At 43.1% G+C, this 12,840-nt stretch overlaps 1 protein-coding gene across 1 annotated transcript; it reads right to left on the reverse strand.

The window, feature by feature from the left end:
- Positions 1-4,054: 4,054 nt before the first annotated feature.
- Positions 4,055-8,470, reverse strand: YBX1 (Y-box binding protein 1). Its single transcript, XM_072156117.1, has 7 exons — positions 8,185-8,470; positions 7,159-7,222; positions 6,772-6,805; positions 5,541-5,936; positions 5,376-5,455; positions 4,565-4,830; positions 4,055-4,407 (listed from the first exon to the last, which is right to left on the reverse strand). Exons 1-6 carry the CDS (start codon positions 8,285-8,287, stop codon positions 4,596-4,598), a joined length of 912 nt encoding a protein of 303 aa, XP_072012218.1. The 5' UTR covers positions 8,288-8,470; the 3' UTR covers positions 4,055-4,407; positions 4,565-4,595.
- Between the last annotated feature and the right edge of the window lie 4,370 nt (positions 8,471-12,840).

Raw genomic sequence — 12,840 nt, forward strand, 5'->3', positions numbered from 1 at the left:
GCATTGTATAATGCTTATGTGCTGCATCGATATGCCGGCCAGAGGGGAACTTTCCTGGAATTTCAAGAGGTGGTAATAAAGTACTTTCTTTTTGGAGACCAGGAAGGGGAGAGTGCTAGCACATCTGGAAGTGAGGCCACATCACGTATTGTACCAGGGCAGCACTTTCCAGGAGTAGTTCCCCAATCAGCCAGCAAGGGAAGGTCACAAAAGAGGTGCAGGGTGTGCTACAAAAATGGCATTAGGAAGGACACCATTCATCACTGTGAGACATGCCCAGAAAAACCAGGGTTATGTATGAAAGATTGCTTCCGAATTTATCATACATCCCTGGATTTTTAGAGTACCCTGTTGTTACCCTGACGCACAGCTTATACATCATGCCGCATGCCGCATCTTCCCTTCTAAGCCCTGCCATGTGCCCAGCCTGTAGATTACTATCCCGTATGCTTTACCCGGGAAAACATGCATCATGATTTTTAGGGTGTTTGTCTCCCGTGGCAGCAGCTGGGCACAAAATGACATAATGGATATTTTTTACTATGCACTATCCATTATGCACTTTTTCAGGGGTCCACCTGTGGGGTTAAAATGCTAACTATACCCCTAGATTAATTCATGGAGGGGTGTAGTTTCCAAAATAGGGTCAGTTCTTAGGGGTTTCTACTGTACTGGCCCCTATTGCCATCTACAAATCTTTCATGATGCCAAAAAGAAAAAAAAAAAGTACAATGTCTGTGCTCCAACAAGTTATTCCCTTTTGAGCCCTGCCGTGTCTCCATCCTACAGGTTATTGCCTCCTATGGGGTATTGCCCTAACCGGGGTAACCCGCAGAATGATTTTTGGGGTGTTTGTCTAAAGTGGCATGAGTTGGGCAAAATACTTTTGTCACTTCAATGGCATATTTGATAAATTGCAATACAATTGTTTCTCTGCACTACTCACTTTGTATTACATTTGAGCCAGCACCTTAGTGGTTAAAATGCTCATACAAACCTACATACATTCTTTGAGGGGTGCCCTTTCCAAAATGGGTTCACTACTTGGGGGTTTCTATTGTACTGGTACCTCGGGGGTACCCCCCATTACCAATCTAGTGAAAACGAAGCTTGAAAACCTAAATTGTGCTTCTTTATTCCTGACCCCTGCCGTGTGCCCAGCCTGTAAGTTATTGGCACATGTGTGGTATTGCTGTACTCGGGACAACCCGCAGAATGATTTTTGGGGTGTTTGTCTAAAGTGGCATGGGTTGGGCACAGTACATGAGGCACTAAAATGACATTTTTGAGATAAAAACACAATTTTTACTCTGCACCATTCACTTTGCACTCAATTTTGGCCAGCGTGTTGGGGGTTAAAATGCTCATACAAGCCTACATACATTCTTTGAGGGGTGCCCTTTCCAAAATAGGTTCACTACTTGGGGGTTTCTATTGTACTGGTACCTCGGGGGTACCCCCCATTACCAATCTAGTGAAAACGAAGCTTGAAAACCTAAATTGTGCTTCTTTATTCCTGACCCCTGCCGTGTGCCCAGCCTGTAAATTATTGGCACATGTGTGGTATTGCTGTACTCGGGACAACCCACAGAATGATTTTTGGGGTGTTTGTCTAAAGTGGCATGGGTTGGGCACAATATATGACGCACTAAAATGACATTTTTGAGATAAAAACGCAATTTTTACTCTGCACCATTTACTTTGCATTTAATTTTGACCAGCGTGTCGGGGGTTAAAATGCTCACCACAACCACCGATAAATTCTTTGAGGGGTCTAGTTTCCGTAATGGTATCATTTATTGGGGGTTTCTATTGCACTGGCACCTCACGGGCCCTGCCAACATGACATGGCACTCCAAATCCAAACATGTGAAAACGGAGCTGGAAAATCAAAATTTCACTCCTTCCGTTTTCATCCCTTCTGTGTGCCCAGTCTGTAAATTATTGGCACATGTGTGGTATTGCTGTACTCGGGACAACCCGCAGAATGATTTTTGGGGTGTTTGTCTAAAGTGGCATGGGTTGGGCACAGTATATGAGGCACTAAAATGACATTTTTGAGATAAAAACACAATTTTTACTCTGCACCATTTACTTTGCATTCAATTTTGACCAGCGTGTCGGGGGTTAAAATGCTCACCACAACCACCGATAAATTCTTTGAGGGGTCTAGTTTCCGAAATGGTGACATTTTTGGGGGTTTTCTATTGTACTTTTACTTCAGGGGCTCTTCAATTACACTGTGGCACCACAAAATATTTGCAGCCAAATTGGCCTTCCAAATTCCTGGTATCGCTAACTCTGTTCTGGACATCGATGTGCGGGGAAACAGCAGCTGACATCCACATGTCTGGTATTGCCGTACTCGGAAGAAGCAGGGCAAGAAATTAGGAATATATATTTACCTCAAATTCCTTCTGAATGTATCCGTTTTAGGGCTAAATTGGAAAGATTGAAATCAAAAATTGAAATTTCAAAATTTCCACTCCATTTTCATATGCTTCCGGAAAAATAATTAAAGGGTTAACAGACTTCTTAAATGCTGATTTGAATAGGTTGAGATGTTAGGTTCATAAAATGGTGTTACTTGTGGGGGTATATAGTACATAAGCCTTTATAGAGCACTTCCAAACTGAATTGATCACCAAAAAGTTCGCATTTTTCAAATTTCAAGAAAATCTGAGAAGTTGCTACTAAAACTTCAAACCTTCTCACATCCATAAAAATAATGGAAACGTAAAACAAATTATGGATATAAAAAGAAGACCAATGGCAAAAGGTTTCTATCAAAAAAAATTTGTGGTATCACTTTTTGTCTAAAAATTATAACATTTGAAACTTTGAAAATAGTCATTTTTTTCAAATTTTTCCTAAATTTTTGAATTTTTACCCCCCAAAAAAGGAACGGATCACTGAAATGACACTACTAACATAAACTACAATGTCTCACGAGAAAACAATCTCAAAATCACAGAGATATCTTAAAGCGTTGAAAAGTTATTACCACAGGAAGAGACACTGGTCAAATTTCCAAAAAAAGTTGCGAGCCTTAACCTGCAAACAGGCTGCGTCCTTAAGGGGTTAAACAAGATGCAGAGTTCTAGTTACCAATTGAACACATTTACTAAAAAAAAAAAAGTTCAGGCCAAGGTTCGTTCCCCATAAGCCAGCATTGCATTATGAACGCAATGCTAGCGGAACCTGTGACCACACCCTGGGTATAGCCAGCGTGTGATTGTAAACCTGAATGAGTTACATGCCAAATCCAGCCTGCTGTGGGATGTAGCTGTAATCTTCTGCCCAGTGTCAGAATAGTGCAGTAGAAGGCATGATAAATGCCCTGCACAAAGTGAGTTTGTGTAAATGAGCTTTATAACCAACCAAAGGCTTCAAACTTTGGATACTGAAAATGCTCTATAAGAGGGGGATGTCCTTTAAAGGATGCCTACCACCATAGATGTACCTAAAAAAAGGTTAATCTATAGGACAGAGCATTGCCCTTTTAAGGGCCAATCCTCATGTCCCTGCAATCTAACAACTTTTATTTGCCCAATATGCAGATTTCATAAAGAGGCTACTGGCTACTCATTGCCCCATTAACCTGCATATTCAAAGATTGCAGGGATGCGAGTATTAGCCCTTAAAAGGGCTAGCCTCATGTCCTATAGATGCACCAACCACCCAACCTACCATCAGCTTAGACAAATCCTTTTTGATATACTGCAGCTACATTGCTCAAAAGGAAATTAAAGAGGTTGTCCAGGAATACAAAAATGTATAAATATTTTGCATTCCCAGACAAGCTCCCTAAAAAGAACAAATCTGTCACCACCTTGCAGCTAGAATGGCTTTTGTATTCAGATGATTGATGTTATACTGCAAATATCATGGGTGCTCTGCAATGAGATGCAATGTAACAAGTAGGTTGAGAAAATTAGTTCCTTCTGAGGCTAAACTAGGGAATGTATACAAACACCTGCTCTCCCATTCATCCCATCAGCCACATGGACTATCATGTTTTAACATCCAGACCATAAAACACCCACACAAAAGATACTTTGAGACCTTTATTAATAGATGCTTGCAATTTGTTGACTGAAAAAAATCAGGTGTACGTTTATTACAAATTAAAAATGAGGTTCTTAAAAATCTTTGTTTGACCAGATAAGAAACAATTTAAAAACCTTTGCAGGTAAGATTGCGAAAAAATATGTTTTTAAAAAACTTGTCATTCCCAAAAGGAGATCTTAGATAAAAAATAAAAACATCACTGCAAGAAACCATGCAGGATGATATATTATCTGGTCAACAGCAAAAAGCAAGCACTTAAGGTCTTCAGTTCCAATTTCTTTGTTCAATTTCTTATTGCTGGAATTTCAATCTTGACTTTTTTTTATGATGACAAAACTGCAAGGAAAAAACAAGGCTCTTAACATGTGTTTTATAATTTTTTTTTTCAAAATGTGCAAACAAATAGAAAAAAATCCCTTCTGATAGAAACAAAAACTAGAAAATAAAGATTGTTTTGTGCAATTACAAGTAGTGCTCTGGCTTGGACACTAACCCGGATGGTGGTAGAGGTGGTAAGCCGGTATTTACTCAGCCCCGCCCTGCTCAGCCTCGGGAGCGGACGTGTTTTCTGCTGATGTTTCGGCTGCCTTGGTCTCTTTACCATCTTGTGGTTTAGGGTTTTCTGGGCGTCTGCGTCTGTAGTTAAAGTTACGGCGATACCGACGTTGAGGGGGCTGCTGGCTCTGGGTTCCATCCCCCTGATTTTCTTTATCTTCTTCATTTCCATCTTCTCTTGGTTGTCTCTGACGAGGTGGTCCCCTGTAAAGGTGCACATAACACATTTTAAACCAAAAGCATGGAGTTATGGAAGCTTAAATAGAAGTTATTTGACTGCTTAATCTAATCCAGAGAGCTGTTCTAATCTGTAAGCCTGTCCTGTAGGTGTATATACAGAATAGGAATCTAGTAGAACAACCTACTGAACTTTTAAAGGAAACCTACCATTTAGAATGGTAGGGGTAAGCTGTATGTACCGAGCACCAGCTCAGGGTGAGCTGGTGCCGGTACTTACTTTCGTTAGTGTTATAAACTGCGGTATTGCGGTTTTAACACTTTTTAAACTTTAGAACAGAATGGGCTTCAGCGCTGTGCGCGACATCTCCGCTATTTCCTATGGAGGCGCGCACGATCGTGCACATGCAGCGCCTTAAAAACTGCGGTTTATAACACTAACGAAAGTACCGGCACCAGCTCACCCTGAGCTGGTGCTTGGTACTTACAGCTTACCCCTACCATTCTAAGTGGTAGGTTTCCTTTAACCAGATGTTAATACACAAGCCAAAAATTCCACTGTACCAACTTACCTGCGGAATCGTGGTCTGAATCCTCTGTACATGTTCTGCCTCACTGGTCGGCCTTGCTCGCCTGCACCCTGGACTTCTCCCTAGAAAAATTTAAAATTGCAAGTTATAATATAGGTTTGTAAACTAAAACAGAGACACACAGTAAATGGACAACTTTATGCTTACCTCGACTGGTTCACCTTGTACTGGGGCATTGGAATACTGTGGTCTGCGCCCATATGGTCTTCTCAGATAGTATGGAGGATAACGACGCCTCCGGTAAGGGCGTTGTTGGTCAGCACCCTCTCCTTCTACCACGTTCTCATTTCCTTCAGGTTTGTCTCCACTTTCACTGTTTTGGTAGTTTTGCTGGTAATTACGTGGAGGACCCCTGCGACGTGGATAGCGCCTATAATGGTTGCGATCTGCTGCATATTTGCTGCCTTGGACTGGAACACCACCAGGACCAGTTACATTTGCTGCCTCCGCACCCTTCTCTCCCTCCACTACATCAAACTCTACGGTCTCCCCATCTCCCACACTGCGAAGATACTTCCTTGGATTGTTCTTCTTAATGGCAGTCTGGAAAAAAAAAATATATACATGTTAAATTCATGAAGCCATTACAATACCTGGGGCTAAAAATCAATTTTCCTCCACAAAGACATGAAATGGGAATGTTCAGACATCCCATAGAAGGATACAGGCAGAGCTCTTAAAGCTCTGTTTATTACCATCTTGTAAATAAGATGTGTATATATTCCGTTTTAAAGTTTTACTTTCCTTTGATGATTACTGCCCAGTGTGTATAAAGGGCTGGGAATTTTCTGTCTGCTGAAGAGAACTAGTATTCTGGAAACCTCAAGATCAAATACATTTAGTCTCAAAGGTATTGCCCGATTTCTACACTATGGCTAACAAAGTACAAATCTACACTACTAGAAGACATTACAAAATAAAGATTGTGGCAGACTGCAGTGGATGCATCACACAATTTAATCTGTCCAGCCCAGGGAGTAAGTAATATAATTGCTGGTAAATAGACCTAATGAAACCAAACCATATAAAATAGAATTTAGTGAAGAACTCCTACAGACCAGCCACTTTCCTAACAAGTTATAAGATCTTATAAAAGTCGGAATCCCCATGTTTGATAAAGCTGGCACATAGACAACCACATGTGCATTCTTTGTTGGCCCGGTTCTTATTTGGAGTCTCCATTATATTCAGTCATACAAGCCAAATCAAATGACATAATGGTGGTACGTAGGAAGCCAAGTGTCAATGGTAGAGACCCAATGCATCCATCAGTGCAATGGATTACATTTTACAAGTTCTTTAATAGAGCTACAAGGGTAGATGTGAATCTAAAATACACTGTACTAAGCTGAAGGATAGTACAGCACAAGCTACTCACCTGGTGTACAAACACATCTTCCTTGGTGTCATTCCTACAGGAAACAAAGGAAAAGAGACTTTAGTAAAATTCTGCATTAAATGATTAAATACAAGACACCTGCTTACATTGACTCATTGGGATGACTGCACGGACATAGCACTTGATGTAATATGAGAATACAGGCCAGAGACAATGCCGTGACTTCATAACCCACTTCACCATTCACAGCACTTACAGCTGTCATTCACAGGACCATTTTGTCACCACAGGAACACATTCAGACCCATGGCCAGTGTTGAAGACCTTTACCCAAGGTAAACTGGACACCACATAGTCACATGAAGGTTACAAAGTATTGATTTCAATAAACATAACAAGATCTGCCAGAGCCAACCCTGCACTCACCTGTTAATGAAGCCATATCCATTACGCACGTTAAACCATTTGACGGTACCCAAAACCTTGGTTGCTGCCAAAGAAAAAAAAAAAAAAAAGTGATCAGATGTTTGATTTAGAAGCAACTTATCAGATAGGCCAAAGTCTACCATAACCAAACATTGGAGTTAATGGGAGTAAAACAGCAGTGACCATTACATGTAAGGCCTGGTTCACACCGGACAATGAACTTTCCATTAAAAGCTGCTTAAGTGAAGCACAACAGACGTGAAAGCCACTTATTTTGGAGAAAGGAAATGCACTTTTAAACTGGAAGGTGCCAAACACAGGTGTGAACCTATTTTACTTGACTTTAAAAGGAAATCTGCACCAAGCCAGAAAAAAAATTAAAAATCCTTGCTAAACATTATGTAAATTTTTGCACAACTATTAGCATATTTGCTTATAGCCAATTACTAGATGTGACTATACACTAAGGAATGAGTAAATGAAAGATTGTGATAAATAATGGATATCTCTAGGATCATACGTTTATATAAAAGGTGATCGGCACATTATGAAGCACCCGGGGACTGGGGTAAGCAGGGAGGTGATGCCAGGCCTGGAGGTCAGGGAGCAGCACAGTCTTCACTAGAAAGCAGTACTCCCACACCACGTGGCTGGAGCTGGGCCAAACCACTAGCCGGCTCCCCCTACTGGGTCTGGAGCACACAGACAATGGCGGCCGGGGCCCGCCACACGGAGGATTGCCCCACACTAGAGGGAGGAAAGCGGTGCGGGCGGCGCCGCACACAGAAAGCTTCCGACAAGGGGCCGACTAGGCCGCACGCAGACAGCGGACATTTTGAGGGCCCCAGGAAGCGATTACGTCACGGCCGTGAGGATGAGCCAGGAGGAGGGGGAGGAGGGAGGGGGTGCCGCCACTCACAACGCGTGGCAGCCCCTTCACATGAGATGGTGGAACCGACTGCACCAACCGCCGCGCCTTAACCCCTCCGGCGCCGACCCACGCCATTTCTCCACCACACTACTCACCGATGACCTTCTTCTCCCCCACAGTGGCCGCCGGTTCCGGGCTTGACTTGCTTTCCAAGGCGGCTGGCTGCTGCTGCTGTTGAGTTTCGACGTCGCTGCTCATGGTGTTGTAATGGTTGTGGTTCCCTTCAGAGGTGGTGACTCGGGCCGGCGGTGGCTCGCTGTTTACTTTGACCCCGGGTGTTGATGGTAACTTAGGCCGGCGGTGGGGGGCTGCTGCCTTCGAGCTCCCTGCTGTCCGCTCTCCGCTCCCGCTACCGATCGAACTGCCTGAAATGACGTTACAGACGGGTTAATCATCGCAGACTGCCCGCCCTACAAGCGCTGCCATTGGTCGAGGGACTCGTCAGTCCAGAGCACTCTTGCTGATAGGAAGAAGGGAGTGTCCATCTAGCATCCGTGTATTGTGATTGGCTTCAGATTTCCGCGGATGTTCGCCATTGGATGAGGGAGGTGTCAATCACTGGATTGGTGGGATTAGTCTCGACCGTGGCCTCAGACGGCACCATAGCTGCTCTGAATACTAACACACAGCGCTATGGAGGGGGAGGGGAGGTGACAACGTGCCGGGCGCACCTCTGCACCCCGCAATATACAGTTTATAGCGGAAACACAATACATTCAGTATACAACCTCATATTCCCAGCCTATTCCCGCCTCAGACACAATAAGGTGGACACTGGCGCGCACACCAGTCACTGCTGATATGTTATGTCCAGCCTCATTCATTACTATGGTGCTGTATGCAGGGTGTACATGTGTGTATACAGGCTGGAAATATAACATTTCACGTCTTCTCAATGTTCAGGTGTGAACAGGGCTCAGCGCATTGTGCACATGTTTCATGCGTGTGGTGTCCGTGTGTGTACAGCAGGTCAGCACTCCTCTTCCAGGACTTCCCAGTTTGGCAGCTCCTTTCTTTCCAGTGTCTCCTAGCAACGGATCCGTGAAAAATGGACTGCATACGGATGATGTCCCTATAGATTTAAATGGCCATAAGTAATGCATGCTGTGAATTCTTCCACACCGACCATAGGTCTTTGTGTAACATCAGACATGTAAAGATCCCTCTCTTTACAATACACGTCTGTGCTGTATCTACGTGGAGTCTGCCGTACACACGTCTAGCACAAGGACGCAAAATATAAACAGCAACAAAAAAAGCTGTACTGAGGCTCCCTGTACACGACCGTATCAGACATGTACAGATCCATCTCTTTACAATACACGTCTGTGCTGCGTCTACGTGGAGTCTGCTGTACATATGTCTAGCACAAGGACGCAAAATATAAACAGCAACAAAAAAAGCTGTACTGAGGCTCCCTGTACACGACCGTATCAGACATGCAAAACTGATTGACTTTTGTTTTCTCTTGTCTGATTTAAATCTGTCTTGCATCAGATTTGCATGCGTCTCCATGAACCATAGTCTGAGTGATCCATTAAAAAAGGCTGTGGCTATGAGCTAACTATCTCAGGTAGGTCCTATACCAGCCAGTCTTTACCGTGGGGACAGTCACCTTCCATGGCCATCGGCGGCATGAGTGGTGCTCAATATATCAGACAGGCTGCAAGCAACTGAACACAGACTGCTTCTTGTTACCTGGAAAATGCACACGCATGCAAGAGGCTCTTTACTAATGGCCGTGGGCACAGATCCATTAAAAAAAAGTATTACACTTAGTACAGCTGTGTGCACTAGGTTGCATTCACACGGAATGGATACTTGGATACGGCCGGCCGGGCACGTCTGCTGCACTGGAGTGCAGGAGAGGTGAGCACTGTTCACCCCTCCCCTCTCCATAGAAAATAGAGCCGCACAGCCGTTCTTTCGGCCAAAGATAGAACATGCTCACCGTACCAAGCCCGGGTGCCATAGACAACTATGGGGGCGTATTTGTGACCGTGTATAGGTCCCCCATACATTCTTGTGAATGCAGCCTTACTCTGTGTACCCTAAATAAATCTTTGGGGTCCTAAGAACACCTGCAATCAGCTATCAGGCCCTTTGTACAGAGACATTTTCCCCTCACGGTAGGGGGCATATGAAACCATGTAGGCATCTCTTGGCGTAACACAGGTGGAGGATCCTGTGGAGAAGTGACTATTGTATGCATGCTCTATACAGATTATAATGAGAGGTCTATAGAGGTGACCATGAATATATACATAGAATTACAACCTGGTGGAAAGCTGGTTATATGCATCAGTCTAAACCTGATACGGATATGTGGTATACTGGGTCCACACAGTTAATTATGGGATGCGGCAAAGATATTCTTGGTGTTTATTGGTGGTCCGCAAAAACAAGAGTTTATGTTCCAGATCTAAAGTGGTATCAAGTGTGAAATCTGTAAAACAATCCCAAAACCGCAACCCTACCCCAGATAATCAAAGGACAGTTTCAGTTGATTAGGGCAGGTCTGTGATTTGCAACGTCCTGATTCATGATATAACAATGATGTCCCATCCCCAGCAATGTGGTCGGTCCAACATTCATGGACTGGCCATGATTGTCTTAAACTGCTATAAGGCTATGTTCTCGTGTGAACAATCATATGTATGACCGTCCCAGTAATTGCTCAATGAAAATGAAAGAAAACACCGGTGACTGACTTCCTGCACTGTCCATAGGGCACTCAGTATGGGGCCAGGTAAGAAGACCCTTTGCTTCCCCCTGCGTCCTGAGTATTTAGGTATAAACTCCAGACAACAAAAAAAGATAAAGTTGTAAATGACATGGAACATTTACACATTCAGTTTACTTCAAATGTAAATGCGTTCAGATCACAAATAGAAAAAGAAAGGGGGGGGGGGTCAAGACAAAAAACTGTCCTTATTATGGTTTATATTATTATGCACACACCTAAAAACACAAATGCAACAACTCTGAATAGACAACTTCTAGACATGAATACGGTCACACAACATATATACCAGATGCAAATGCTGCTGCCAAGTGGTAGAAGAAAGGGTTTCTGCCTTACTTCTTTGTAAATGCTCTTGACACCTTTATGCTCAGACAATAGAAGGTAAAGGAAACTCATGTGAGACAAGAAACCAGCCATGACTGGCCGAAATGTATGTGCCCAATAGACCCTCAATCTAAGGAACTAGAGTAAAAACTGCCCATGACTTGTTATCCCGCCCGCATTGGATGGGTACAGATTAGACAACAATGCTATGTGTATTTTTGTTTTCTAGTGTTTGGGCATGACTGGGGCTCAGTGAAAGATCAGCACAGATAAGGATGGGCACTGATGATGGAGTATGAATCATCACCCGCCTCTTACATGAAAAGACAGCACCCCCGCACCTCTATGTTGCCAAACCGGTATTGTCCCTGGAGTATAGAGATGGCACCTAAGAGCTAAAGTATCATAAATACCTTTCATACATTGTTTCTGTGATGTTACATACAAGTTATCAGAAAAGTAACATCCATTTACATTATAGGAGGGCAAAATGTTATACAGACGACTCCTAGTTACAAACGGGCCCCTGGATGTTGGTAATTCACTGCACTTTAGCCCTAGGCTATAATAATCACCTGTAGGAGTTATAAAAGGTGTCTCCAAATAAGCTTGTTAATTCTGGTTCTTATGACAACCCAACATTTTTAAAATCCAATTTGTCAGACACCAAAAATCTGCTGGGGTTACAATAATGAACTACACAGTTCCGACTTGCATACAAATTCAACTTAAGAACAAATCTATGGAACCTATCTTGTACATAACCCGGGGACTGCCTGTACAATAGAAAAGGGGGATAGCACCAACTTCTTGCAGGAACTCTCCTCACCTCTATGAGGGTGCATATGGAGGCTTATGTTATGGCTCCAAACATGAATTTATTGCATCAAGATACTGACAGATTGGCCCACATTTCTTAAAGCGTTTGCACCAGATTTCTGACTGACTTTGCACTGAAAGCAACGTGCAAACTGCTTGCACATGTATTAGTAAAGTGTTTGCGCCAGTTTTGTGTCGCGGCTGTTGCGCCAGTTGGTGCACACTTCCCAAGCAGTGCAGGGGGGTGCCAGATTCCTGAAGACTGTGCTCCAATTTTACTCTGGCGCACTCTGCAGACTCCACAGGCAAAGTGAACTTGAGATGATAAATGAGTTAGTTATTTACGGCTATTCGGACCCTCATGATCATCCTTTCAGCAGCTAGATGCAAAAACAGCTTTATCAGCGAACGTCATCATCCTTTGCCAGGGGATTCGTGCACACAGCTATCAATATTATATACTATCTATAAGCACTCATCAATAAACACAATGCAAAAATTACTGTAGAAACCGACATTGAGCGTTCATTTGGGAGGGGACATATCTGTTGCCAGTGTTAAGATTCCAAGATACCTCCATCAAAGCAAGAAACATCTCTTTGGACAAAATAAAGATGAAAGAAACTAAAGATACACATAGACTTTAGTGGCAACACATTTTATAGCCCTCCTTCCTTCATTATAAGCCATTATTCAATGAATCCAGTCATGTTGCAAATGACAAGATGCTGCACTCGCGGCATAATATATGTAAGAAATCAACAAGGTTAGGATTTCTGGGACTATCGAGCTGCATTTATTACTTGTGTTAAGGGACACTCTTGCACACCTGACACAATTAGGTATTAGGCTACATACAACA

This window comes from Engystomops pustulosus, chromosome 6 (genome assembly GCF_040894005.1).
Source record: "Engystomops pustulosus chromosome 6, aEngPut4.maternal, whole genome shotgun sequence".
NCBI lineage: Eukaryota > Metazoa > Chordata > Amphibia > Anura > Leptodactylidae > Engystomops > Engystomops pustulosus.